The following is a 27,280-nucleotide window of genomic DNA, read 5'->3' as shown; positions in this document are numbered from 1 at the left end:
TGCGTAGAATGGGTTTTCAGTCTTGGATAGGGAACATGCGTAGAATGGGTTTTAAGCCTAAGGAAGCTAGCAGCTCCTTGGTCCCCCCACAACAATGCATTTGTCACATGGACTATGTGAACATGAAGGACAAAGTGGCTTCTTGTGACCCAAGCCTCCCCATTCTTCTACAATGTCCTCTTGAGTGTGAGCAGAAGCTGTGAACAGCCTCTAACCTAGTGAAGAATAAGACAAAGAGAGCATGAACATGTGACCACATATGAGCAACCATGTCAGGTAAGAAGGAAACATTGGTTTTAAGACATTGGCTCCCTCCTGCGTGCCTGAGGATTCTAGCAGCCTTGTTGTAGATAGTACAGAAGCCAAAGAACCAAAGGTGGTTCTGGCTGTTTTCCAGTTGAAAACTGACACCTAAGTCCAACAACCCATGCTCATAGATTGGTAAGATTAACATAGTAAAAATGGCCATCACGCCAAAAGCAATCTATAGATTCAAGGCATTTCGCTTCAAAATTCCAAAACAACTCTTTTTCTTTTAAGACTTAAATTTTTCCAATAATTCCTTTTGCTTTTTATGTGCATTGGTGTTTTGCTTGAGTGTATGTCTGTGTGAAGGTGTCAGATTCCCTGGAACTGTAGTTATAGACCGTGTTGAGCTGCCATGTGGGTGCTAGGAATTGAACCCAAGTCCTCTGGGAGAGCAGCCATCTCTCCAGCGCCACACACACACACACACACACACACACACACACCAATGCATTTCAAACTCACATATGGACAGAGATCCTGCAGACCCCACCTGTTCTGGGCTCCACTTCAGCCTTCCAGCCCAGTGTGTACCTGTACTTGGACACCTGGAAGAAGCAAAGTACAAAACCGTGTGTGTGTGTGTGTGTGTGTGTGTGTGTGTGTGTGTGTGTGTGAATGTGTATGAGTATGTGTATACTAGTGTATGAGTATGTGTGTAGAGTGTGTGTATGAATGTATGTGAGTATGTGTACATGAGTGTGTGTGTGTGTGTTTGTGAGTATGTGTATGAGTATGTGTGTAGAGAGAGTGTGTGTGTGAATGTGTGTGTCTATGTATATGAATGTGTGTATAGAGTGTGTGTGTGTGTGTGTGTGTGTGTGTGTGTAGAGTGTATATGTATATGTACCATATATGTGCAGGTGCCCACAGAGTCCAGAGAGAGTGTTGAATCCATGGAGCTAGAATTGCAGTTGAAGGCCACCTATGGGTGCTGAGAACCTAACTCAGACCTTCTGGGAGAGTGGCAAGTGTTCTTAACTGCTGAGCCAGCTATCTCTCCAGCATCCAGGAAACATTCTTGAGATGTTTTGAAGGCACTTGAAAGAAAATAGAGATGATTTTAAATGTGACACTAAGACGTATAAAGATGAACTAGATCTATTGAGCTCCACTATCAAATTAATGATCTCAGCAAGGCCGATGAGGGATCCTTGTACCCATTTGGTGCCACAAATGTAAAACTGTGTGCAGTCTTCTTACTGCATACAGTTGTTAGTATTCACTAGGATTGCTCGAAGTGGGTTTAAAGCTGTGGTCCTCCACTGTAGCTGCCTACGCAGATAAGCTGAGAGCTTCAAAAGAAATCCTGATGCATGGTCCTAGAAAAGGCAAATCTGCACATTGCTTAGTGGCTGCTTGGGGCTGTGAGTGGACAGAGGGAGCAACTGCTAACGGGGCAACCGAGACACTCTGCAGCTCGTGTGTGTGTGTGTGTGTGTGTGTGTTGTTGTTGATGGCTGCACAAGTCTGCAAGTCTCTACAATAAATCACCGAATTCTTTCTATAAAGGAGAAAGATTAGCAGAATACCAATTACACCTCCGCCAAGCTATCCAGAAAAAGCAGCATGGATGCTTGTGGTCTGCAGGGGCACCGGCAGGTTCGGCTGTGGGTTTTAAAAGCTCTCCGGGTGATTCTATTTGTGTCATCGGGTCTGAGACCCACCAATTCAGTTATCTGAAGCCACTTTACATAGTGACTTGCTTGACACCTGAAAATAGTAGGAAAACATGCTCCAAAGATCTCACATAACCTAAAGCTGAACCCCAGATTATCTGTCCCCAAACCCTATCCTGTTTACTTTTGTGATTCTAGGGTTCTGGTCTAGATTACTAAACATTTTAATTTATAGAACATTCTCCTTCTCAATCAGGTTCCCCAATACACAGAGCCACCCCAATGCTTCTAAGGCTTCTAGGTGTGTTTTCTTCCACTGTGACATAGGCTCCAAAAGTAAAGGTGCAGAAAACGCATACCTAATCTTACCTAATTAGTGAATCTTTACCATATGAAATGTTAATTAAATACTTAATTCCTACCTCTAATTAAAACTATTTCTTCCTAAGAAATACAACTTAAAGAAGAATCAGGATCACCCAGACAATCTAACAATTATAGGCACTTATCACAGAAACCCAGCAAAATTCAATATCCAGAGGCCAAGATGGAGGAGAGGGCTCACGCGGGGAAAATTGGCCTCAGATCTCCACACACACTGTGGCACACCTGCTCATGTGCGTGGATGTGCACACACTAATAATAATCAATAAAATTAACTTTTTAAAGAAGGGATCATAGGTGGTAAGTTTTTTAAAAATTCAAAATTACTTTAATCATACAACATTATATGTGGCTTTTTGAGGTTTTGGCTTTTAGAAGGGTTTGCTGTGGAAGAGTTCCTTGGTGTGGGTTCGGGGTAAGGAATTCCGCAAAAATCACACCACACAACAAACATCACACAAGGATTCACTGGTGGGAAGGGGTAAGAAAGGCCACCCCTGAGTGGGTACAATGGGGGCGAGGGTGGGAGGGACACAAAGCAGGCTTGAGGAAGCACCGGCTTTCTAAGGGGGGAGGGTATGGAGCATGCGCACTCGCAGCGGTCTCCTTAGTGATGATGAGTCACACTGGCCTTAAGAAACAACAGGTTACAGTGGCTGCTAGTAATGACTATGATTGAAGGCAGAGCAGAGGAGTGCCTGATTTTGAATGTGGGCCGTTCTAACAGGTTTGGTTTTTTGGTGTGTGTGTCCGCGCGCGCGCGCGTGTGTGTGTGTGTGTGTGTGTGTGTGTGTGTGTCCACGTGTGTGCGCACGCACGTGCTCACGCATGCAGCATTCTCTTCTTTTATCACGTATAATCTTCCAATCAGTGGTTACATTTTCCATGAAAGAATTCCAGGTTTCCCACGTTTTTTACTATCGACCAGAAAATATGATTCCCACGGTTTAATTCTTGGGAACCACATGTGCATGCCCACATAAATCACACATGTGTGCTCGCACAGTATACACACACACACACACACAATTAATTAATTACGTATAATAAAAATATTTTACAAGACATACTTGATCTGAATTGGAGGACCATGCAATATTTACAAAGTAAAAGACTTCATTTGATTAAGATACTTTTTCTGGGCTTATTTGTTTGTTTGTTTGTTTTATTCTTTAAGAATTTCATACGCGTATGCAATGTTCTATGGTCACAACTACCAGCCATTTGCCCCTTGATTCTTCCTGGCACCCTATATACCTGCCCCACTCCCTGCATAACATCATCTTCCTATTTTTAATACCCTACCACATTGGATTAAACTAATCCAAGGATGGAAAAAGAGAAAGATGGAAAGAAAGGAATGAAATCTTGCCCCTTCCACTTCACCGTTTCCAAAAACACTAATGTCAGAAAATGTGCTAGGCTACTCACACCTCGTTACAGTGAGAAAGTAAATCAAGTACCAGGAGCCACTCTTTCCCGTGGGGCGTTTTCTCGCTGAGGCTCTTTCTTCCGGAATGGCTCTAGCTTGTGTCAAGTTGGCATAAAACTAACATCCTTCACAAACAAGTCTACCCTTTCCCGGTGCACATCCTATGCCGCACAGTGGTGAGTGGATCCAGGCCAAGAGAATACTCCAATTTCAAAGACACACTAACACTCATTCTTACCCTCTAATGCTATAAATACCACCTGGCAAATCCATATTCAAAGTAACTGTGGTTTGATTTAAAGGGACAGGACATCTGAAAGGTACTGTGCTCAAAGACCTACTTCAAAAGCAACTTTCAGGGCCGGAGAGGTGGCTCAGCAGTTAAGAGTCTTTGCCGCTCTTCTCGGGACTTAAGTTCAAGTCCTCCCCCCACCCCCATTTAGATGTTTCACTGACCAACAAGCCCAGCTCCAGGAGATCTGCTACCTGTGCTGAAGTGACTGAGGTGCTGACATCTTGTCCTGATCTTCCCTTATTCCATTCTGTGTCTGCTCTGACAGATTTCAGCCCCTACCCTGCCTGGACAGCCATGCCTGCTGTGGCAGCACATTCAGGGCCGTCCACGACCCTAGCTATGGTTCAGATACATTTACTGAATGCATAGCCAAACAAGTGTTTGTAGGTCCCCAACAGTGATGTTATTATGCTCATTGCAGCTATAAACATTGTCCCCTGAGCATCGTTGCTGAGAATTTCTTGGAGGGAAGAGCCTGTGCTTGCTCACAGGACTCTAATTGGCCTTATATACATGGTGGTCTGTAACTTTCTTGCCTGCACATTCACATACACAAACCTACATACAAACACATATATGCACACATAATCAAATTTAAAAAAATAAATTTTAAAATAAACAAAACTTTCTACGTACATGAAGCTAGTTAAAATATGTGAAACTTGACTGGATGTGGTTTTAGGGTTATGTGGGGCTTCAAATTTTACACAATTTACGATTTCCAAAATCCACCAAACTATTTTTTGCTCCTTTATAAGAGGCGGACTGTCACGACTTTTGAAAGGCAGGCTTCCATAATCCTTCCCTTCCTCCTACCTTACTCGTTGACATGCAAATGTACTACAGAATTAAAGGCAGTTTCTTTTTGCACACTGAAATGTGTCCAGCAAACTAAGAAAAACAAATTGACATTTCCTGGACCCTGTTGAGGACAAAAGGCAGAGCTGGAAGGGAAGGAAATCATGCCCATCTCTCAGATCTGGCAGTGTCTGCCATGTTCCTCAGGTCATGGGCAATCACAGATTGAATGTTTGCCTCCCAGTTCTTCCAAGTATGCCACACAGTAATTCATAATCTCACTGAGGCTCAGGTCGGAGTCAGCTGGGCAGAGCTGCCTCACAGCAGCCACTGCTCATGGCTTCTGCAGCACCACCAGGAGGTGAAACAAACATCCAAGAGAGAGGATGACGATGCCTCTTCTCCACCAACTAGGGGCCAGCAACCTCTACTACCTTGTACCTCTGAATGTGGTAACCTCACAGCTATAAAATACTTAACTTTTTTGAGAGTCACTATATAACCCCTGCTGGCCAGGAACTTTCTATGTGGACCAGGCTGGCTTTGAACTCACAGAGATCCTCCTACCTCTGCCACTCACAAGTGCTGGGACTAAATGAGTGCACCATCACAGCTAGCAGATTAAGCTTCTTTTTCTCCCTTCTGTTACCTGCATCAAAGTCTCTGTGATGAGAGTGGTGAGGACCAGCTTTGAAAGCATTAAGCACACAAGCTAAGCTCTAACGGAGGAGAGGAACGGTAACTCTGTGGAGACAAGGAAAGGCAAAAAAACCCTAAATCTAGTTTCAATGCGAACTTTCCAGTCTACATACTTTTAAATCTTGGAAGAGAGTACCAATTTCTCTCATACTCTTATCAGACGTCTAAATCTGTGGTGAAGGCAAATCTAACTCTCTAAGTATAGAAGAAGTCAAGTGAATCATCAAAATGACATATTTAAATTTGAAAATGTCGGAATGGTAGGCAGCTATTCATGGGTACAGATGGCCTTGTGAGCATCCCAGGTCTCCAACAGACAAATACTCTATGGGAAACACACGTTCTTCCTCAGCCACTCATGTCCAAAAGCCACACACCCGAACAGCCGCCTTTCTCAGCCCCCCCTCCCCAACTTTCCTCCTTCAATAAAAGTGGCTAATAAAGAAAGAAAGAGTAGAAAAGATGATTTTTAAATGGATTCTGGGCATCTATTGCTTACATTTTAAATTTTAAAAGGTTGAGCCATTCAACAAGGGGAAAAATCATACCTGGTAATGAAAACTTACCCAACTACCCAGGGCTAGTAAAATCATGGATCTTGGAGGGGAACCTACCACTGCCATTTTTCTGAACCATCATAATTCCTAAACTACATCCTAAATATTTGTCCTTATAGCCACAGATAAGTTAGTCCTCCCCTTCATCAGAGAAACTTCTTTGTGCAACAGACTGAGACCATTAGAGAAAACCACAACCAATCAAAATGCAGAGTTGTGTAGCCCAGTCCCAAAGGATACATCTACCAAAAAAAACCACCTCTGCAGTGAAGTCTCAGGGGAAAGTGCACAATGAGGGCAGGAAGACTGTAAGAGCCTGAAAAATGGGAGCTTTGCTATGAGATGTTAGAAGCTACACCCATGACAGCCTAAAATCTCATCAAGATGGCAGTCTTAACATGTGCTGAACGTGTACCACAACGGTACACAAGCTAGCATAGATGTGGGGAGGGGCTTCACCATGCACAGAGAACTATGGGCAACTAAGACATGCAGAGAGCGGGAGAAACAGTCTGCCCCAGGGAAGAACACACCAACTGGTTAGCCAATCCCAAACGGTCAGCCCTGAATCGTCATACGTACAAGCAACATTACACAGACTGAGCAGGCTGTAACTATGGATTTATGAATGAATATTTTCGCTTCAGCTTTTGCCTTGGTGCTGTCACCTTGATATGTGTGGTTTCCAAAATGGCAACTTCTAAACACTCCCCTAGTAGGAGCCATTGAATAACAACATGGATTCATCAGAGGGTATGGGGCTGTAGATCCTCTGTGGGTGGAAATGTTTCAGTAGATCTGTTTTTCAAAAAGAAATGAAGGAAATATATGTTCTCACTTTTTTCTAAAGATGTAACTGGCTACCTACTCTTCTGTAGATCATTTTTCTAGACATATATGTGTGCAACAATAATGAATGAACAAAAAAGGCCATGAATTTGAAAGGGAATAAGGAGGAAATGATATAATTAGGTTATAATCTCAACAATAAAAGAAATGATTTTTAGAAGGGTTGAGTTGTCTTCAGTTCTTAACTCACAAGTACTTCAATAATTTTACAAAGGGCAAAAGTTATATATTATATATTTTTCTTCTATAAAAATAACTGGATGAAATTCTTTATAAAGTGAGAATTTCCATAGTTTGGTAAAATAAAACCCTAATTGGATAATTAGTTAACTCATAATTTCTACAGAAACCCTAAGCCATTCAGTCACTGACCCTAACCCATTCATTCACTCATTGATCTTAAGTCATTCCTTCATTAACCCTAAGCCTTCACTCCTTTAAAATACAGACCCAAACAGACAGACTTCACAACCTAAAAATCTGATTACCTAGATAGATAGACAGACAGACAGACAGACAGACAGAGGGATGGATGGATGAATGGATGGATGAATACATAGACAGATACATATATGATAGCTAGATACATACATATATTCATACATGATAGATATATAGATAGATGATAGATAAATATATGGGTAGATAGATGATAGATAAATATATGGNTAGATAGATGATAGATAAATATATGGATAGATAGATGATAGATAAATATATGGATAGATAGATGATAGATAAATATATGGATAGATAGATGATAGATAAATATATGGATAGATAGATGATAGATAGATAGATAGATAGATAGATAGATAGATAGATAGATAATAGATAGATAGATAGATAGATAGATAGATAGACCCTGCAATCTGATCTATTCGGAATTTTTTTAATCTGATGACATCGTGCTGTGTAAGTGGGATGATCTGCCCCTAAAGATGGGGTACTCTTTTGAGAGGTTTTCTTCTTGGTTTAAGTAAGCACAAACAGCTGAGGTCTACAGACTTCCAACGGGGACAAGTCTGGCTTGCCCCTCCTAGCCCCCCAGCCCCTAATACCATTATGGCCTTAAATGCTGGTCATCATGGAAAGCAAGCCATACTGACTCCAGTTAGCCCAACTAAGGAGATGTAGGCAGTCAGTGCCTCCAGAGGGTACTACCTTTAGGCTGTAAGCCTCTATCTAATGTCAACTGGACTACAAGCCACATCCCATATGTCCTCTTATTACCACAGAAAGTACCAAAGCCCATAGAGACCAAACAACATATAACCAAATGACAATTGGGTCAAGAAAGAAAACAAAAAGGAAATTTAACATTTCTAGAGTTGAATGAAAATAAAAATATGCTGTACCAAAATCTATGAGGCAAAATGAAGGCTGTCCTGAGAGGAACATTTACAGAGCCAAGTGCCTACATCAAAATTAATTAATTAAATTTTTAGTCATATCCCACCATGCCCCTTTTTTTGTCTTAGCCATTATGACTATCATAAGATGAAATCTCAAAGTAGTTTTAATGTGCAGTTTCCTGATGGCTAAGAAAGCTGAACATTAAATATTTCTTGAACATGTATATTTCTTTCTCTGAGAACTCTCTGCTTAGTCCCATGCCTCAATTTTTAACTGGGTTGGTTGGACCTCAAATTAATAACTTGATGATATGTCTGACAAACAATACCCCAAAACAGTAGGTGGGAAGATATAATCAAAATCAGGGCTGAAATTAATAAACTAGAAATAAGAAAAAAATAAAGCAACAATGAGACAAAGAGTTGGCTCTTTTAAAAGAGTAATAGAATTGACAAATCCATAGCTAAATTAACCAACAAAAAAAGAGGATCTGAATTAATGAAATTTGGAAATGAAAATGGAGATATTACAACAAACACTGGGGGTTATTCAGAGAATCATAAGGACATATTTGCAAATTTTATATTCCCTGAGCTGGAAAATATCTAAAGGAAAGGAAACTTATAGACACAAATAACATACAATACTTAAGCCAAAATGGAGAAGATAATTTAAAAACACGCATTAAAAACCACTGAGGTATAAGCAGTAATTAAAAATCTTCCAACTAGTGCCAGTCCAGGGCCAGATGGATTCGGCACAGAATTCTTTCAAAGAAGAACTAACACCAATACTCCTCAAATTATTTCATAAAATAGAAAAGGGAAGAATATTTACAAATCATTTTTATGAAAATAATGTTACTCTGATGCCAAAAGCAGATAAAGATACAATAACAACAAAACCACAGGCCAATCTCCTTGGTAAACATTGACATAAAAATTTTCAACCTAATCCTTGTATGCCAAATCCCAGAACTCATCAAAAAGAGCAATCGCCATGACCAAGAAGGCTTCATCCCAGGGGTGCAGGGTAGTGCAATACGTGCAGATCAATAAATGCAATCTACCACATGGACTCAAGGACAGAGACCACATAATTTTCTCATTAGATGCAGAAAGAGCCTTTAACAACATCCAACATTTATCCACAATAAAACTAAATTGAGAACACAGGTATTATTCCATTTTCCTACAACCACCTGAATTTTGACAAAAAAATAAAAAGATCAAAAATAAGTATTGGGGAAAGAAAACAGCACATTCAACAATGCTGGTCCAACTTAACTATATACAGAAGACTTTAACTAGATCTATGTCTCCCCCTGCATGGACCTCAACTCCAAATGGATCAAGAATCCCGACATGAATCCTGATACCCTGAATCTACCCTTCCATTTACAGACACAGGAAAGCACTTTCAGAACCAGATGCTGCTAACGCAGACATTAAGGCCAACAATTCACAAACAGGAACTCATGAAATTAAAGAGTTTCTATATAGCTGTGAGCGCTGTCATTCAAGTGAATGGACAGCCTACGGAATGGGGGAAACAATTTTACCATCTGTGCATCTGACAGAGGGTTATTACCTAAGAATATACAAAGAACAAAAAAAATAAATAAACAACAAGAAGACAGCTAATGCAATTAAAAATTGGGGCATGGAACTAAGGAGAGTTTCCAGAAAAGAAAGAAAGAAAGAAAGAAAGAAAGAAAGAAAGAAAGAAAGAAAGAAAGAAAGAAAGAAAGAAAGAAAGAAAGAGAAAAAGAAAAGGAAATACACATGGCCAAAAACTATTTACTGTTCAACCTTCTTAGCCATCAGGAAATTACACATTAATACTACTTTGAGATTTCATCTGATGATAGTCATAATGGTGTGATGCAGCATGTCTTCATAATGGTGTGATGCAGCATGTCTTCAATCCCATCACTCCGGAGGCAGTGGGTCTCTGTGAATTTGAGGCCAGCCTGATCAACATATCACAATCCGAGCCAGCCAGAGTTACATGGTAAGACCCTATCTCAAAAAAATAAACAAATAAATAAATAAATAAAAGCACGATGAAAAAATACACGCATTCAACTAAATAAACATAAGACAGAAATTAGATGTATATACTGGTATTTAAAATAAAAGTTGCATATAAGAGTCTGATGAAAGGAAAACAAAGCCAGAGTAATCTGAACACACACAGGCACATGGACACACAAGACATTTCTTTCTGCCTTCTCTAATATTAGATCCTGGCGGGTATAAGGATGGTCACTTGAGGTTGGAGACTCTTCTATCTCGCTCTGCTCCAGTAGGCGCTGAGCCGAGAACAATCTACGGCTAGTCACGGAACAGCGTTATAATCGCTTTCGGGGCTTCCCTTCTAGCAACCTTAGAGGTTAAGTCCCTCTTCAGAGACTGATTTTAGCTGTGGGGCGGCTAACATCCGAGCCGAGATGTTTTCCTGCGTGTGCTGTGGTATGCTGGAACAGGTGCAGCGGCGCTGAGATCAGCTATGGGAGGACCCATCTAAGGCTCTAACCATGCTGGGCATTTAACCCCCTGCGGGAGGGGAGAGCTGCAAGGAGAACCCACCGGACCTGAACCTTAGAGCCTTCGACTACGCAGATGCAAAACTGCATGGCAGCAAAGGGGCTGTGGAGTTTGGGGCACCCTGTCCCTCTGCTGCAGGATAACAGCCTCCTCAGTTACCTGAGCCTTGAGGAAGAAAGAGCCTTTGGCTTTCCCACCCTCAGCAGGGAGCAGAGCAGACAGGTCCCATATCTCAGCTCCTTATGTTTTCTATCTCTCTGAACTCTTCTGCTAGTCTATGATGTCTTTCGTAGTTTCTTTCTCTCTTTGGTATAGAGACTGGCCTTTGTTTCCCTGTTTCCCTCAATCCTAATATCACACAAACCAGAGATAGAACTCTGTGGTCAGGCTTAGCAGCAAGTACTTTAACTCGCTAAGCAGTGTCAATGGTGGCAGGCACTGGGCATTTTAAATAGCTTTAAAATACTATTGAAGTCAATGTTGTTACAGTGCCACTGAAGACCCTTTAAGGAAAAGCTGTTACTGAATGAGAAGAAGAAGAGGAGGAGGAGGAAGAGGAAGAAGAGGAGGAAGAGGAGGAGGAAGAGGAGGGGAAGGGGAAGAAGGGGAAGGGGAAGAAAGGGAAGGGGAAGGAGGAGTAGAGGAGGAAGAGGAGGAGGAGGAGGAGGAGGAGGAGAAGAAGAAGAAGAAGAAGAAGAAGAAGAAGAAGAAGAAGAAGAAGAAGAAGAAGAAGANGAAGAAGAAGAAGAAGAAGAAGAAGAAGAAGAAGAAGAAGAAGAAGAAGAAGAAGAAGAAGAAGAAGAAGAAGAAGAAGAAGAAGAAGAAGAAGAAAAGAACATGAGTCATTTTAGGTATGGTGGAGGAGAAAGTTTATTATGCATATGTGGGATAGCATAGCCAGAGGCAGAACATCTGGGAGAGTCCAGAATGGTCATGACTAGACTGAACTGGACCACATGAGAGAAGGGGAGCAGAAAGGAGAACTGAGAGAAGGGAGCCAGGTACAAAATTACAAAAGGGCAGGTAACCGAAATATCTGGGTTATATAAGGAAGGGCAGCCCAGCCTCCTGGGCTGGAGAGTTCAAGGGTCGAGGGAGAAGAATGCCAGCCACACCCTGTAACAGGAGGGGACTGAAGGATGCTGAGAGAACCTGGAGGCCAGGTTTGCTTTGATATATTAAACAGTCACCTCAGCCATTGTCCGTGGTTTGAAACTTGACAACTACCTCCTAGTCAAGAGAATGGGCTCTCTGGCCCAGGGCAAGACATTCAGTTTTGCTAGCTAAGGGACCCACCACACGTGAAGGCCAGTCCACCTTAAGCCCTGCTAGAAATAGGAGGAATGGTTGTCCTATTAATGGTTATGTACCTTTTCTTCCCAGAATTCTCACCTGCAAGCCTGACAACCTGAGTTCAATCCCTAGAACCCACATAAAGGTGAGCGACTCCAAAAGGCACCTTCAATGGCCACGCCTGAGCCCACACACACAAGAATAACAAGTACTTTTTAAGGAAACAGCGATCTGAGCATCAATTTGCGTTGGTCCTTCCTTCTCTGGTTTTACAGGTTCACTTACTATTATTTCATGTGCGGAGGTACTTTGCCTGCATGTATGTATGGCTGCACATCACCTGTGTGCAGCGTCTGCAGAAGCCAGAAAAAGGTGTTGGATTCTCTGGAGTGACAGATGGTCTGGTACTACCATGTGGGTGCTAGGACTTGAACCCAGGTCCTCTGGAAGAGCAGCCAGTGAGTGCTCTTAACCTCTGAGCCATGTCTCCAGCCCCCATCATCTCTCTGCTTCTTGATTGAGGACACAATCTTACCAGCTGGCTCGGACTCCTGAAACCTTGACTTCTGTGCTGTGATGGGCTGTTCCCTTGAGCTATCCTTAGTAGGAACGTGTTACAGATCTTCACATATGCACAATGCTAGGCGTCTCCTGCATCTTAACTTCACAACAGAACCCTGGATGTGGACTGGGGGATCACTGATGTCTTTGTTCCTCTTCTCAACGTATCCACACTGAATAAATCCCCTTTTCCTAATTTCTATTAAATGTCTGTTAAATCGGCAGTTTTGATTGGTTTATGGAAGATGGCCAAACTTGGGTTGATGGAGCACAAGCTGCTACTCCAAATCAAGTAACAGCATGATGAACTTGAAGGGACAGAAGGTACATGTAGGGGCATCTGCCACTCACGGCAAGTTGACCTGAACAGAGAAAAAAGCATGGAAGGCCCAGGAGCTACTAGAGTCATCTCATCATGAAGACATTTTCTTATCCTCACTCTGGCCACTAGCAGCTGTTCTTTACCGCTATTTAGTATAAGAAATATTAAATATGAACCTTTTTATCAAATACTATAAAAGTTGAGTTTGGGACAAAGAAACATTTTAATCTTCTCCGTCCAGTTTACACAACGGCCCCTGTGGCATTCCAGGATTCGGATGGCCTCGGGGAGAGAGACCCTTTGCTCGTCCTTCATTTCCTGGGTGCCTATTCTTTTAAAAACTGTCCAGTTGAATAAGATGGACCCAATCAATGAGGTAAAGACACAGTAACCACTAAGCTGGAATAAAGTCGAGGTGCAAGGTCCTCCGATCACATCTTCTTGATCAAGAGTGAAGTTTGCCTTGTCCAGACACTTAAGTGGAGCGGTGACCTCTTCATGATCCCAAACTTCCTTCTAACATTGGTGAAGCAGAAAGGTGAATATTCAGATCACTTGGACTTGGCTTCGAATTATTGTAAAAGTCTGATCCTTGGAGAAAGTGTCTCCCTGGCTTTGCTTTCCGGTCTGTCTGTCTGTCTGTCTGTGTGTCTGTTTATTGCGGGGGCATTATAAGTGAGCATGGGCCAGTGTTTTTTGAGCAACTTGGAATTCATCTGAACCACTGTTGGCTGCTGCCATTTGGTAACAGGCTTTGTCTCTGGAAGTTCTCTTGTTGGGCTATTTGGGCTACCATGTCATCTGTATGACGGTCTCTCTCAGTTTGAAAGCTCTCTTTGACAAATCTGTAGTTCTCTTGAACTACTTGGTGACAGAAGAGGGTTTGGGGCCCTTGGACCATTGGATTCTGTAGAACCAGTCGAAATAAGAGAGCAAGGATTTGGATCTCTGCCATGATTTCTGTAACTGAAAAATGTTACCTCAGTGCCCCCTAGGGGGAGCTGTATTTCATGTGTTCAACAAACCCTGGAGCGTTTCTGTGTAAGAGTCTATTACAGCATCTGGACAGAGGGGCTCCCTTTGAAAGAGAAGACAGCCAGAAGGCAAGCATTGGGGGAATCTGAAAGAAAGGGGAAAGCCGGACTTCAGGCTGGCCTGTGTAAAAGGTAATTAATGGAAATCTAAATTACAAGATTCCTTGCTGCTGGGATGTTTGAGCCTGACGTTTTCAAATGTTAATTCAAGAAACTGAGATGGAGAGAAAGAAGTTATTACAGAAATTACAGAAGCTGGATAAAATTCAAGTCAAATCAAATAACATCTGAAAATGCTTTATGTTGATAAAAATACCTCTAGATGATATACATTAAAAATCCATGTCTTAGATTATTGGCTATCATTTTGTTATTTTCATATATGAGTGATAAATAAACAGCTTTAATTAAGACTATGATAAATAAAGAGACGGGTATGTACATCAAAGATCTTTACATTAAATTTCCCCTTTTTCAATGAAAATTGCAGCACATATAATCTCTACAAATAAAAACATTCTAGAGATTTGTTTTTGTTATTTTTAATTATGTATAGGTTTGTGTGCCAGCTTGTGGGTCCATGCACATGAGCACAGGTGCCCACATAGGCCAGAGACCGTCTCCCCAGCTTTCTCTTTGTGTAGTGATTTTCTTAAAGACCTATTCTGTGGGTTTTAACAAAAGGAGATAAACTAATATGTTACATTTAAAGACTGGTTCGAAGCTGGAGAGCTTTCTCCATGGCTAAGAGCTCCTAGATCTGCCCATAACAAGCTTTTCCTTATTAGGTTAATTAATTTGGGAAGACACACTCTTCCGGTGGGCAGCGCCTCCCAGTAGCAGACCAGCTATAAGGAGGTCGCAGGAGAAAGCTTCTGCTCTTCGCCTGCTTTTCTTAGCCTCTTGCCTGGAAGAGCATCTACGCTTTTGATGCCGTTGCTGCAGCCACCATCTTTGCTGACACCAGAACTCAGCTTCCTCAACCGGCCAACACGAGGTAAAGACAAGCAGCTCTTGAGGACTGCTTCAGCAGCTGTTGGGGAGCCGAGGTGGCTAAGCACTGGCTACTGGCCCCCAGCTTCTCCGTGTAAAGATGGCCATTGTCTGCCTATCCAGGCCGTGTAGTGTGAGCAACTCTAATTAATCCCTTTTTAATGCATATTCATCTTATCAGTTCAGTCCCGTTAGAGAAGACTGATAGAATTCTGAAACGCTGAACAAGACGTTAAGTATATGAATGTATGAGTTTTAACTCCGACCCTGCTCACCTCCCAGGTTGCTGTTGGCTCCTCTGGATTCCCCGCCCCACCCCCACCACATCCTTCACCCAAAATTCCTGTTCCCACTATAATTTTTTTTTGTAATCTTTTTCACCTGAAAATTAGTTTTGCCATAGCATTTGCCAAGCATTCCTTCCCCCCTTTAAACCCCTTCAGCAGTTCACTAACCATCTGGTTAAATCCAGACCCCTCAGCCTATTTGAGACCTTCCACCTCTCTCCCAGTCTCCACCTCTGAACACTTGCTTCCTCAGCATGAGAAAGTCATGTTTTTAAGCTTCATTCTTCCCTCTAAGCCCCTCCCACTGGAAGGCTCACCGGGGCCCCGCCCCACAGCAGAGGGCTTTCACTTCCAGTTCCTGTAGCGCAGCCCTGGATATCTATGCACTTTGATTGTGTTTCATTAAAACACAAGTTTCCCAGCTACTCGCACTGTTTTGAGAAGAGGGTGAAACTTCAGGTGGAGCCTAGCTGGAAGAGGTGGAATGGAAATGCGGCTTTGAAGGTGTAAGTGATTCCCAATCCCATTCTTTCATCCTCCCACACGCCTCCTCTTTCTTGCTCTCTCTTCCTGTCCACCATGGGGNGGGNGGGGGGGGGGGGAGGAATCTACTTCCGCTACACTTATACTGCCATAATGAGCACAGGGCTAAGCAACCATGCATCCTCTGAAAGTGCCAGTCAAAATCAATCCTTCCTCCTTTAGATCGTTTTCGCAGATACCTCGGTCATGACTATGCAAAAGTAACAAGACTGACCTCACAGAGACTAGATGATCACCATATATTTTCCAAGTAAATGTGTAATAAACTAAAGTCAGGACTGGAGAGATGGCTCAGCCTTTAGGAACACTGGCTGTTTTCCAGTTCCTCAGTTCTAGAGGATCTGATGCCCTCTTGTGGCCTTCACAGGTACTTCATGGATGAATGTGGTGCACAGATGAACATGCAGCCAAAACACTCATACTTATAAAAGAAAAAAAATAAACAACTCAAAAGAAGGCAGGCTGAGGGTCAATGAAGTTGTTCACAGGGTAAAATGTCTTGTAATGCAACACGCCTGTCCAGCTGAGTTCGATCCTTGGATCCCACAGTAGGATGAGAGAACCAACTTCCATATGCTTGCTGTGGCACATACAGACAGACACTAGTAATTAATAATAACAGTAACAAGAGTAATGTAATATGGTAATAATAATAATAATAAGTTGAGCTGATTTTTAGCCAGTATCCAGTACTGAGGTGGAAATTTCTAGTTTCTTTGGAGACTCAGTTGTGTCATATGATGTTTTTCTGGAAACTGTCTTATGAGAGGATGTATTGCTGAAGCAGATACATGAGAGGATGTTTCTTCTGAGAATAGATAACATGGGTTTTTCTAGAAGCTTTCTTGTGAAAGGACATGAGATGTTTTGCTGGAGTAGAGACTTGAGAGGGCGCATGGTATGTAGAAAGAATATAAATATAACCCCACAGACAGTGAGAGGCCGCTCCTGCACTGGTCCACCTTGCAAACACTTGGCTAATCTTCACTTACAATGACTTCATAGAGAGAACTGCTTCTTGCCACTCCTGCTGACTTGGGCCAATTAGGCAGAGCCTCAGTTTCTTCTGCATGGAGCTCCTGCTACTGATTTGTGCTTGGTGTTTTAGATTAGACTGCTGATATCCTGAAAACAGAGACTGGAATTGCCCCCCCAAAGAACTGTTTCTAAACAGGTCCACATCCCCCATGTCCTATTAACCTTTCTTTCTCCCCTACCTCTGGAGGTGGAAGCATTAAACCCCTTATTAAAATAGGCTTTGAAAATTCTAAGCCAACACAGTACATACTAGTATAGTCACACTAGCTGTAAAACACTAAAATACTTCCCTCCACTGTCCCTTGTCAACCCAATTTCTCCTGCAAGCACTGTTTCCTTGTCTGACTGGACTCCCTCAGTTTCCCAGCTGGATAGGTCATGTCTTGTCCTGACAGTCACACTTAGGATGTGATCTAGCCAGACCCACTGGTGAAATTATCCATTCCAACTGATCAAGACCTATGTAGGAGCCGGGCGTGGTGGCGCACGCCTTTAATCCCAGCACTTGGGAGGCAGAGGCAAGTGAATTTCTGAGTTCGAGGCCAGCCTGGTCTACAGAGTGAGTTCCAGGACAGGCACGGCTATGCAGAGAAACCCTGTCTCGAAAAATATTTTAACAATTATATTCATGCATTTCTTATCGCTATAACAAAATAACTGAGGCTGGATAGTGTGCAATAACATTTATTTGACTCAGAATTTTTAAGGCTGGAGGCTCCAACCAGCTAGGTCCTGGCATGTTGTATACCCCACATTTGCATCACAGCGGGGTAGAGAAACAGAAGAACTATTAGTGCTCAGGAGAGAGATCCCATGAACCGATTACCTCCCACTGGTCCCTGTCTCTTACAAGTTCTGTCACCTAAGCACTGCCATACTAAAGACCAAGCCTTCCGTGTGTAAGCTTTCAGAAGACAGACTACATCCAGGCCATTGCAATAATAATCGTTGCTTATAAATAGGGCTTAATTGTAGTTTTTAAATTATTATTCTCATTGAAATGCAGCAGACATGGGTACAGGAAAAGAGAGAAGAGTCTATCGCTCTCTGGAGGTGTGAGTATATCTGTCAGGATCCAGTCTTCGTGTAAACCAAGAGATAGGCTGTTTCCCGCCTAGAAAACAGAGAGCACATGTCAGCCCAGAAAAGGAGGCATTCGCACTGAAACCAAGTGCAACATTGTATCAGCAACCCTGCTGGCTCTTGCAACATTGTATCAGCAACCCTCCTGGCTCTTGCAACATGCACCAGCAAACCTCCCGGCTCCTAGGTCAAGCACTTGACACTCAGGTCAATGACCCCACCTAGCCATTCCCTCCGAGAGCCAAAATGGTGACTCGAGTCGGGAGCTATGAATTGACATCTAAATAAGATGGTGGGAAATCTGTGAGATTTAACAAAATCCAACGCTGTGGTTTGTAAACAGATTCAGTCACAGAGCCAATTTAAGTCAGTCATTCGTCTATAGTGTGCAGCCTCCCCTACGCTACGAGGGCGGAGTCACGTAGCTGCCACGTGGGGCTGAGGACTTCCTCCCTCAGTCTTTACAGAGGGTCTGCCAGTTCCTGCAGTAAATCAGGAAGACATCAGCAGCAATCAGAAACAAAGATCTGGCATCTAATAGAGATGCTTGAGAGAAATAAGAAAAAGCTGGCAAAAGGGTTGGCAGAGGCTTTCAAATACAACTGCATCTGCCTCTTTAGTTTTCAAGTGGACAAGCCTGCCTCTTAGCTAAGAGCCATCTCTGATCACCTTTTGTATAAGCCATTGTTCCCAGACAAGAAAAAAAAGCAGTCAAGAAAGCTTTACAAAGACTCTTTGACCTGTCTTCATCCAGCCCTTTATTTTTTTCTTTCTAGCATCTCCTCTGTAGTGATTGGATTTAAGAGGTATTTGTTGGGGTTTACTAAATGCAAGCCACTGCTAGACATTAAAAAAGAAAAAGAAAAAGGAAAAGGGAAAGGAAAAGAGCGGCCCTTTCCCCTCAAAGAGTATATATGAAATGTGAAAGAGAGTTATATAAGCAAGCAATTAAGACTGTTGTGGGGAGGCATGCTCAAGATGCAAAGTCAGCATGTCAGGAGCCCCCACAGATCTGCCAAGGTCAGTCTGTAAAGGCTGTGCACAATGGGAAGAGGCCATCAGCGGGGCTTTGCAACTAGGAAGAAAATGGCAGACAGCACATTTGGACTCCCTTACAAACCCATAGGCATCACTGAAATCTCAGCACTGAGAGAAGCAAGTTGCAGTCGGGAGGTAGTCGCGGATGAAGCTGACTGGTTAGTCTGGGGAGGCATCAGAACGTAAGAAACACTGAAGCCTTGGGGGTTCGCATGGTGGAGGATTCGGAGCGAGTCCATCAGATTTCAAGAAACCAGCCCTTCTCTTACCAGCGGTATCTGTGGTTCCCATAGGTACACTGGACATCCTTCCAGGTGACCTGGAAGTGCATAAGGAAGAGGTCAGCACCCGACTGTGTGCTCAGAGTTCCTGGAAGGTATGGGACTGTGGTGTGCCCTCTTTCACCTTAGGTAAATCCACCCCTCTCTTTAAGCCTGGTTATGCCTATCCAAGAGAGTTACAACTCTGGGTTTAGGTAAGTTTCCCACCGAGTCTGAAGTGCCAGGGCACTGAGCCTGGAGCATCAGAAACCTGGGTACTAAGCTGAGCATGTGCAGTGATAGACCAGAAGCAATTTTCAAGCATGGAAAAAGGACTCTGCACCCCATTGGAAGCACCTCCATTCAGAGTGCAGAACCACCGTCTTCATGGCGAGGACCCAGGTCGCCTCAGGCTCGGGACTTACAAGAGGTAGCCAATCTAGGACAGGTAGCAATGCAGGTGACAATGCGGGTGACATTTCTCACCCAACAAACGTGTGAGTCATTGAAGCAGAACCATTTTCCATCCACGGGATTCCGGATGTAGGCACAGTAGTGACCAAAGTCGGCCATCCCAACGTGAGCAATCACGGCAAAGAGCTCATAGTGTATTTCAGACTGGAGGGAGACAAACACAGAGATGGTTCAACCACCATGCCTCCTCTCACGGACAGTCCCGAACAGGGAGACCCATCCCCTCTGGTGTTCACTCTTTGTTCTTGGCTTACTCTAGGTCAGGCACTGGTTCCTCGATGGGCAGAATGAGGTCTAGCCAGCCGCAAGTGCTTTGTAAGTAACTGGATTGCAAAGGTGGGTAGGAGGCAGATAGCTAAACCCCAAATTTCTGGTTGGGAAATTGAGAATATGTTGATAACTATGAAGTCAAATACAGAGCAGCGGTATTTGGAAATGAAGACAGTGAATTTGATCCCTGGGATTTCTAAGCTCGGGGGGGGGGGATGGGAGCAGGGGACTCTGTATGTCTGAGGTGATTGATGAAGACCATGAGAATTAATAAGATGACATTCAGGGGTGAGGTGGAGTGGACACAAAATAAATGTGCACAAAATGATGAGAAGAAAAGGCTCCATCAGGGGCAGATGTCATGGGAGAAAACCTGGGTAGACAGATGTAGTGGCTTGAATGAGATGTTAGCATAAGTCCTGGGCATTCGAAGACTTGGTCCCCTGTTATGGCTGTTTGGGAGGATTAGAAGGTCTATCTGGCTTGGCTGGAGGAAGAATGTCACTGGGCTTTGAGGTTTCAAAACTCTCAGCATGTCTAGTGTGTTTTCTTGTTCTTGGATCAAGATATGAGCTCCCGGTTGCTTTTCTAGCCACTGGCCACCAGCTACCTCCGCTCCACCCTCATGGATTCTAACCCACTGAAACCATATGCCCAAAATAAACTCTTTTTTTTTAAATCTATAAGTTGCCTTGGTCATGGTATTTTATCATAGCAATAGAAAACCAACTAGTTTAGAAATTGATAACAGGAATAGATTATTACTGTGACAGTCCTGACCATAGTAGGATTTTTTTTTTTGGAGGAATGTGGAAGGCTCTGAAACTTTAAACTAGAAAAGTGGCTGAATACCATAAGCAGGGCTTAATGGGCCAACCTACTTGGAGTTTGGAAGTCAGTGCTGCTAAGAACTATGCAAGGGTCCCAGCTTACAAATTTTCAGAGAGGAAGAATTTTAGCAACTAGGCTTTAGTAGACCTTTAGTGTGCTATTTTGGCAAACAATGGGGCTGATTTCTGCCCACACCCTAAAAACGTATCTGAGGCTGAATTTATAAAGCTATGGATTAATTTCTCTGGCAGAGGAGATTTCAAAACAGCCTAATTGATTCTGTCACATAGTTATTAGGGATCACTCTTATGCAGGTCTACCATGACAAAAGAGAAAACAGAGCAGGAAGAAAAACAAAATTACAAATGGGAAAGAAGACACTGGCACGCTTAATGTTACAACCATGGCATGTGCTGCAAGAGAGTCTGTAATTAATATTAGCACCATTAGGGAGGGGCCAAATCTGCAGGGGAATAAGTACCATCAGGGCAGCTAAGTGTGTAACCTGTGAAAGGAAAAGACCTAAGGAATTTTCTAGAAAGAAACAAAAACGCAACTGGAAATACAACTTGAAGGGTCCTGGGTTCATTCTGAGTTGGTGGCCAAACTTAGCAGTGTCATGCTGGGTTTAGAGTCACGAAGGATTCGAGCAAAGGAATTGTGGGATCTTCCACAGTTTAAGAGCTCCTGAGGCCAAGTGAGACTACCATGAGTCTCAGAAGAGACTTGTACTCTGGACTTATAAACAGTGTTGAGACTGAGAAAGACCGTGGGGCCTTTGATGTTGGACTAATGCATTTTGCTTTATCATATGACAGCAAACCTATGGGGCCCCAGGAGTGGCATGTGGTTATTTGAATGAGATATTCTCCACCAAGTCTTGAGAATTAAATACTTGGTTCCCACCGGTAGCTGTTTGGGGAGAATTATGGGTATGGCCTTGCTTGAGAAATATGTCCCTGGGGGTGGGCTTTGAGATTTAAAAGCACTCTGTTTCCTGTTTGCTGTTCCAGATGCAAGCTCTCAGCCACTGCCTACGTGAACCTACCACCTCCATTTTTCCACAATGGACTCTACGTCTCTGGAACCATAAGCCCAAAATAAATCCTTTCTCCTATAAGTTTCCATGGTTGTGATGTTTTTATGGCAGAAATAGAAAAGTAACCATACAATTGACCGACACCAGGAAAGCAGTGTCACTGTCACAGATCCTAGCATCCATTAGAGCTGACAGTAAATCATTCCACCCTCTCAAAACCATAGGAAATCAAAGTAAGAGACAAGTTGTTGGGATAGAGGAAGAGTATTGAGCCAGCTCACCACATTAATCAAAACACTTTCCATGTTTCCTCTGCCTAAGGCTTGGGGCCTGGAGCCCAGGTCCCATATCTCTGCAGCCAGCATGCAGTGTAGGCCACCACAGTTCACCTCCAGGTACCAAGAAGAAAACGTGAACCCACAGCCTACCTCTCCTGTAAGTCGCTAGCACCTCAGCCACTTGGGAGACATTGGAGGCACCAGACAGCCGAGCAAAAGCACCACAGAGAGGCAGATGAGGAGCCTCCAAATGTCAGATCCCCTAGAGCTGGAGTAAGGATGGTTGTAAGCTGTCTGATGCGGGTCATCTGCTAGAGCAGCAACTGCTTTTGCTCTCAGTCCCAGATGCTAACTTTCAGAACAATATATTATAAGCTAGTCATTTTCATGTACATTCCTTTTTAAAAACAAATAGTTACACATTTATTTATTACTAATTAGTGAGTATGGTGGTTTAAATATGCTTGGCCCAGGAAGTGGCACTATTAGGAGGTGTAGTCTGGTTGGAGGAAGTGTGTTACTGTGGGAGTGGGCTTTGAGAGACCTTCCTCCTAGGTTCCCGAAAGCCAATTTTCTCCTGTCTGCCTTTGGATCAAAGCATAGAACTTTCAGCTCCTCCAGCCCCACATCTGCCTGGATGCTGCCATGCCCCACCTTGATGATAATGGACTGAACCTCTAACCCTGTAAGCCAGTNCCAATTAAATGTTGTCCTTTTAAGAGTTGCCTTGATCATGGTGTCTCTTCACAACAATGGAAACCCTAAGACAGTGATTTTATTCTTTTTGTTGTTGTTGTTGTTAATCTCATTTTTTCCAGTTTTCCTTAAGGATCAGGTTATAGTAGGTTGGAACCTCATCTTCCATCTCCTGAGAAGACAGAACTTACTAGAAGTTCCTTAGATGGAGCTATCTACCATGTAACTGTAACTATACATTGTATATCTTTGTCATTTTAATTATACATTGTATGTCTTTGTAATTGTAAATATACATTGTAATAGGACATGGTGCAAAAGGGAGAAATTGTAGCCATCTTTTGAGGATGATATATTCCATTACTATTGCTCATGGCAACCTGTAGGGCCTCCTGGTTGCTCTCTCCTTCAATCCCATTTGGAAGTTAGCATCTGGGACTGAGAGCAAAAGCAGTTGCTGCTTTAGCAGATGACCCGCATCAAACAGCTTACAACCATCCTTACTCCAGCTCTAGGGGATCTGACATCCTCCTTGTCTCCATGAGCACCTGCACAAATGTAGTGCACACATACACATTCAGGTTGTGAGCACACACACATACATACACATGTATATACATACACCACACACACACACATACATACATACATACATACATACATACATACATACATACACACCACATACATACACACATAACACATACACACACACACACACACACACTAATATAGATAGGGGCTACAGAGATGACTCCATGCTTAAAAGTATAGGCTGCTCTTCTAGAGGTTTGGTTCCCAGAACCTATATGGTAGCTCACAGCCATCTAAATCCAGGGAATCTTATGCCCTCCTCTGACCTCCATGGGTACCAGGCATGTACATGATGCACATACATACATACACACAAGCAAATTACTCACACACATAAAATAAAATAAAATAAAATAAAATAAAATAAATGAATCTTTAAAAAGTAATAATAAAACAAATCTTTAAAGTTAGCCTCCAAGAAGCATGAGAAGTCTGGTGTGTGTAGTGTGGTGTGGTGTGTAATGGTGTGTGTGATATGTGTGTATATGTGTGTGTGGTGTGGTCTGTGTGTGTGGTGTGGGTGGGGATTGTAGGGAGTGTCTGTGTGTGATGTGTGGTGTGTGTGTGTGTATGGTGTCTCTGTGTGTTTGTGTGGAGGGGTGGAAGGGGGTGTGTGTGTGTTGTGTGTGTGGTATGTGGTGTGTGTGTGTGTGTGTGTGTGTGGTGAGGGTGGGAGTGTCTGTGGGGGGGTATGGTGTATATGTGTGTGGTGGGGTTGGGGGTATCTGTGTGTGTGTATGTTTGTGTGTGTGTGTGTGTGTGTGTGTGTGTGTGTGTGTGTGTAGTGTATAGCAACTTTTGTTGCCAAAATTTGTTTCAAGAAAGGTAATATCTGGATATGATGATCAAGTTACAAAAACAAGTTGGGAACTATGGTGAAGCAGCCAATTGCAGATTATAATGATCTAACTTCATCCCAGTAGACTTCAATAAAAAGAGGAGGATGCTCCCCATGGCTTGCTCAGTTTACTTTCTTATACAGCCCAGGATGACCCACCAAGAGGTGGCACTGCCCACAGTAGGCTTGGGCCCTTCCTCGTCAATCATCAATCAAGAAAATGCCCCAACGGGCTTACAAATGGATGTAGTCAGTTCCTCTGCTGATGTCAGCTCTTCCCAGGTAGCTCTAGCTTGTGTCAGGTTGACTTGACACCATCAACCAGAATGGTTGAGCAAAAGAAGAGGCTGGGGATGGAGGTCAAGACCCGGCTGTGAGTGTGTGATTAGTCAACTGCTGGGTGACAGATGAGGGCTGCTGGTTAGTCCCCACTCTTTTGAATTGATCTGAAATTTTCCATAGTGAAATCCTTTTTAAATAGAAAGAAACATAAATGCACTGCACAGCCAGGCTGAGCAGGAAAGTGAGGAGAGCAAAGGTGGATACTGCGAAACATGGACAGACACCTAACAGGAAAAGATGGGCTTCGTATTTTCATACTGTGGTTCCAGAGCACGAACAGGCAAACAGACTGGTCTAGCAAATGAAACAGCCAGGCAGGGAGCCATGTAAGTGAGCTCCATCGCTTGCAAATGTATCATTTCCCACTTCCAACCCACAGTAGGGAGATGGCCCACCACTGCGGCAGAACCATAGAGGTTTGATCGTTAAATATTGCATAAGAAAGAAAGCCTGTCTTGGGCTGGCGACAGGTCAGCAAGTAAAGATGATTGCCACCAAGACGGACGATGTGGGTTCAAACCTCAGGACCTGGATGGTAGAAGGAGAGAACTAACCTCCTCCCACAGGTTGTCCTCTGACTCCACTCATGCCACACACACATTAACAAATAAGTAAATGCAGTTTGATTTTTTTTTTTTAATCTTTAAAAAAAGAAGAAAAACAGAGAAGGATGCTCCCATGTGAATCATACCATGCTGCAGTTGGTTCTCTACTGTTGTATATAAATATGTTCACTAAATATGGCAAACAAGGGGTCTGGGTCCCTGGATGAGAGCTTCACCCAGGAAGTGTTTGGCCCACACGATGCTGGTGCATGTCACCTCACAGTCTGCTGAGTTACAGAGCAAGCCTCTGGCATGGGCTTGGTACTTTCAACTATGGCACTCATGGGTGAGTGTGTGCAGCAGCTGAGAGGGACGGATGGTTACGTCAGAAGACCAGACTCTGCTGGGGTGAATAAGGGGTGGAAAGGCAAGCCTCACCTGTTCCTTGGTATCACCGAGGTCTTCCTCGGTTGGCAGAACCTGACTGAAATCCAAGCTCTGAGGGAAATAAACTGAGTGGCAGATCTTTTCCGTCCTCCAGTTCCTGGCAGAGAATCTCATGAGGTGAATGGTCAAGGTTTGGGGCAAATGAGTCAGCTTTAGAACCTGAAAAGGCAAAATCAGAATAAAGATGAAGTCTTTGGGCACTGGAGACGGGCAGCGTCAGAGCAGTGTCAGCAGAGGCTGGCAATGTGCTCTTTCCCACACGGGAGTGGCAGAGCACCTCGTGTGACTGAGTGTCACCCACCACACGTCTCCACAGAAGGTCTCTGCTCAGGTACAGGAACTGTGAGACGTACTCTATGCATCTCACCCTAAGGGGGAAAGCCCTACCTACTGTTCTCTAACCCTCTCCTCTTGTCCCTAAAAAGTTCTTCCTGTCCCTCTCAGTGACAAGGTCTGAGATGCTAAGTCTGAAGTTGTGCAAATGAGAAGCCCGAGGACCCCAGGTACCCAAGATTCCCTATGTCAGCCAGTATGAGATGCCTCAATGGGTCTGCAAAGACTTGTCAGGAAAGCCCACAGGGCAACCCCAGAACCCCACGTGTCTGGATGTAAGCAGTACCTGTTTCCAAGGCATCTTCTCCCCACAGCTCTCGCAGCACTTGTCGGAGCTTGCTAACTCTTTGGGCTGGAAGAAACATCTCAAGGCATCCTCCTGTCCCACCCAGGAGAGCAAGCAAAAAGTAGCAATCATGTTTCCCATCTCAGAGACAGCCCTTTTCCCCTGCTAGTGGAAGCCCAAGCTACCCTTTGGTCTCCATTCCCTGTAAGTGGGCACATGTGATGCATGGGGCAGAATTTCAGAAACTACCCACGAGACGAAGGAACAAAACTGGAAGGGGCTTGCCAGAGGAAGAACGTGAGGAAAGCAGAAGGGGACAGAAAAAAGTACCCTCGCCCAAGTCAAAGGAGAGATTGGCCCAGGGTATACAAGTGAAACACGGGCCACTTTGTAAAAATTGCATTACATTTTTTAAAATTGATTATAGTAAAGAGGCATGTACACATGCCAAGGCATAGAAAGAGAAAACATGAACTGGTTCTCTAGTTCCCTTCTTCCACCATGTAGGATCCAGGGATCAAACTCAGGTCACAATGCTTGACAACAAGTACCTGCTGGACCATCTTGCTGGCCCACAAGTTACATTTACAAAATCCAAGGGTAGGTGATAGAAGCCGGGGAAACCGGCCACCCCGGGATTCACAAAGTCACCAACGAGGAGTCTCTCACCAGGGTTTTCAGAGGCTTTGCGTCCGTGTCAAAAAGAGGAAGAGAGAGAGAGAGCAGTTTGCTTCTCCTGCTGTTCTCTGCTGTACAGCCCACGCAAAACAGGGACTCCTGCGTCCAGATGGTGAACAGACCCTGCAGCCGCTCTGCCTGCAAGTAGAGAGCAAGGAGGGACGATGACCCGGAAGTCACTTTAGGTCAGGGTATGTGGGTGGTTTGTTCGTTTGTTTGTTTGTTTGTCTGTTAGAAGCTCTAGAAACGGCCCACACAAACTTTTGCTCTTCCCCACGCCCCACCACCACCCCATCACCCACGCATCCCCACCCCCACCCCCACTCCCACCCC

The 27,280-nt window shown here is 43.6% G+C and overlaps 1 protein-coding gene and 1 long non-coding RNA gene across 3 annotated transcripts in view; one reads left to right on the top strand and one right to left on the bottom strand.

Annotated features, from left to right (window-relative positions):
* The first annotated feature begins 15,694 nt into the window (after positions 1–15,694).
* Positions 15,695–21,977, top strand: LOC115063398. 2 transcript variants are annotated; one of them, XR_003843265.1, is made up of 4 exons: positions 15,695–15,840; positions 19,330–19,412; positions 20,030–20,085; positions 21,885–21,977. It is a non-coding gene; the product is annotated as an uncharacterized LOC115063398 (long non-coding RNA). The 2 variants fall into 2 exon arrangements; XR_003843266.1 differs by having other exon boundaries at positions 20,030–20,106.
* Positions 17,584–27,280, bottom strand: part of Usp18 (ubiquitin specific peptidase 18) — a 22,854-nt gene continuing 13,157 nt past the window's right edge. Inside the window, exons 6-11 of the mRNA XM_021190932.1 lie at positions 26,939–27,085; positions 26,270–26,362; positions 25,642–25,809; positions 19,783–19,914; positions 19,306–19,355; positions 17,584–18,029 (exon numbers count right to left, since the gene is read on the bottom strand). Of these exons, the coding sequence (XP_021046591.1) occupies positions 17,984–18,029; positions 19,306–19,355; positions 19,783–19,914; positions 25,642–25,809; positions 26,270–26,362; positions 26,939–27,085 (636 nt within the window). The 3' untranslated portion in view covers positions 17,584–17,983. The remainder of the gene's footprint in view (positions 18,030–19,305; positions 19,356–19,782; positions 19,915–25,641; positions 25,810–26,269; positions 26,363–26,938; positions 27,086–27,280) is intronic.

The sequence above is a fragment of the Mus pahari genome, chromosome 2 (assembly GCF_900095145.1).
Source record: "Mus pahari chromosome 2, PAHARI_EIJ_v1.1, whole genome shotgun sequence".
In the NCBI taxonomy this organism is placed as follows: domain Eukaryota; kingdom Metazoa; phylum Chordata; class Mammalia; order Rodentia; family Muridae; genus Mus; species Mus pahari.
Note: the sequence above shows the minus strand (reverse complement) of the source record. Positions and strands in the feature narration are given on the sequence as shown.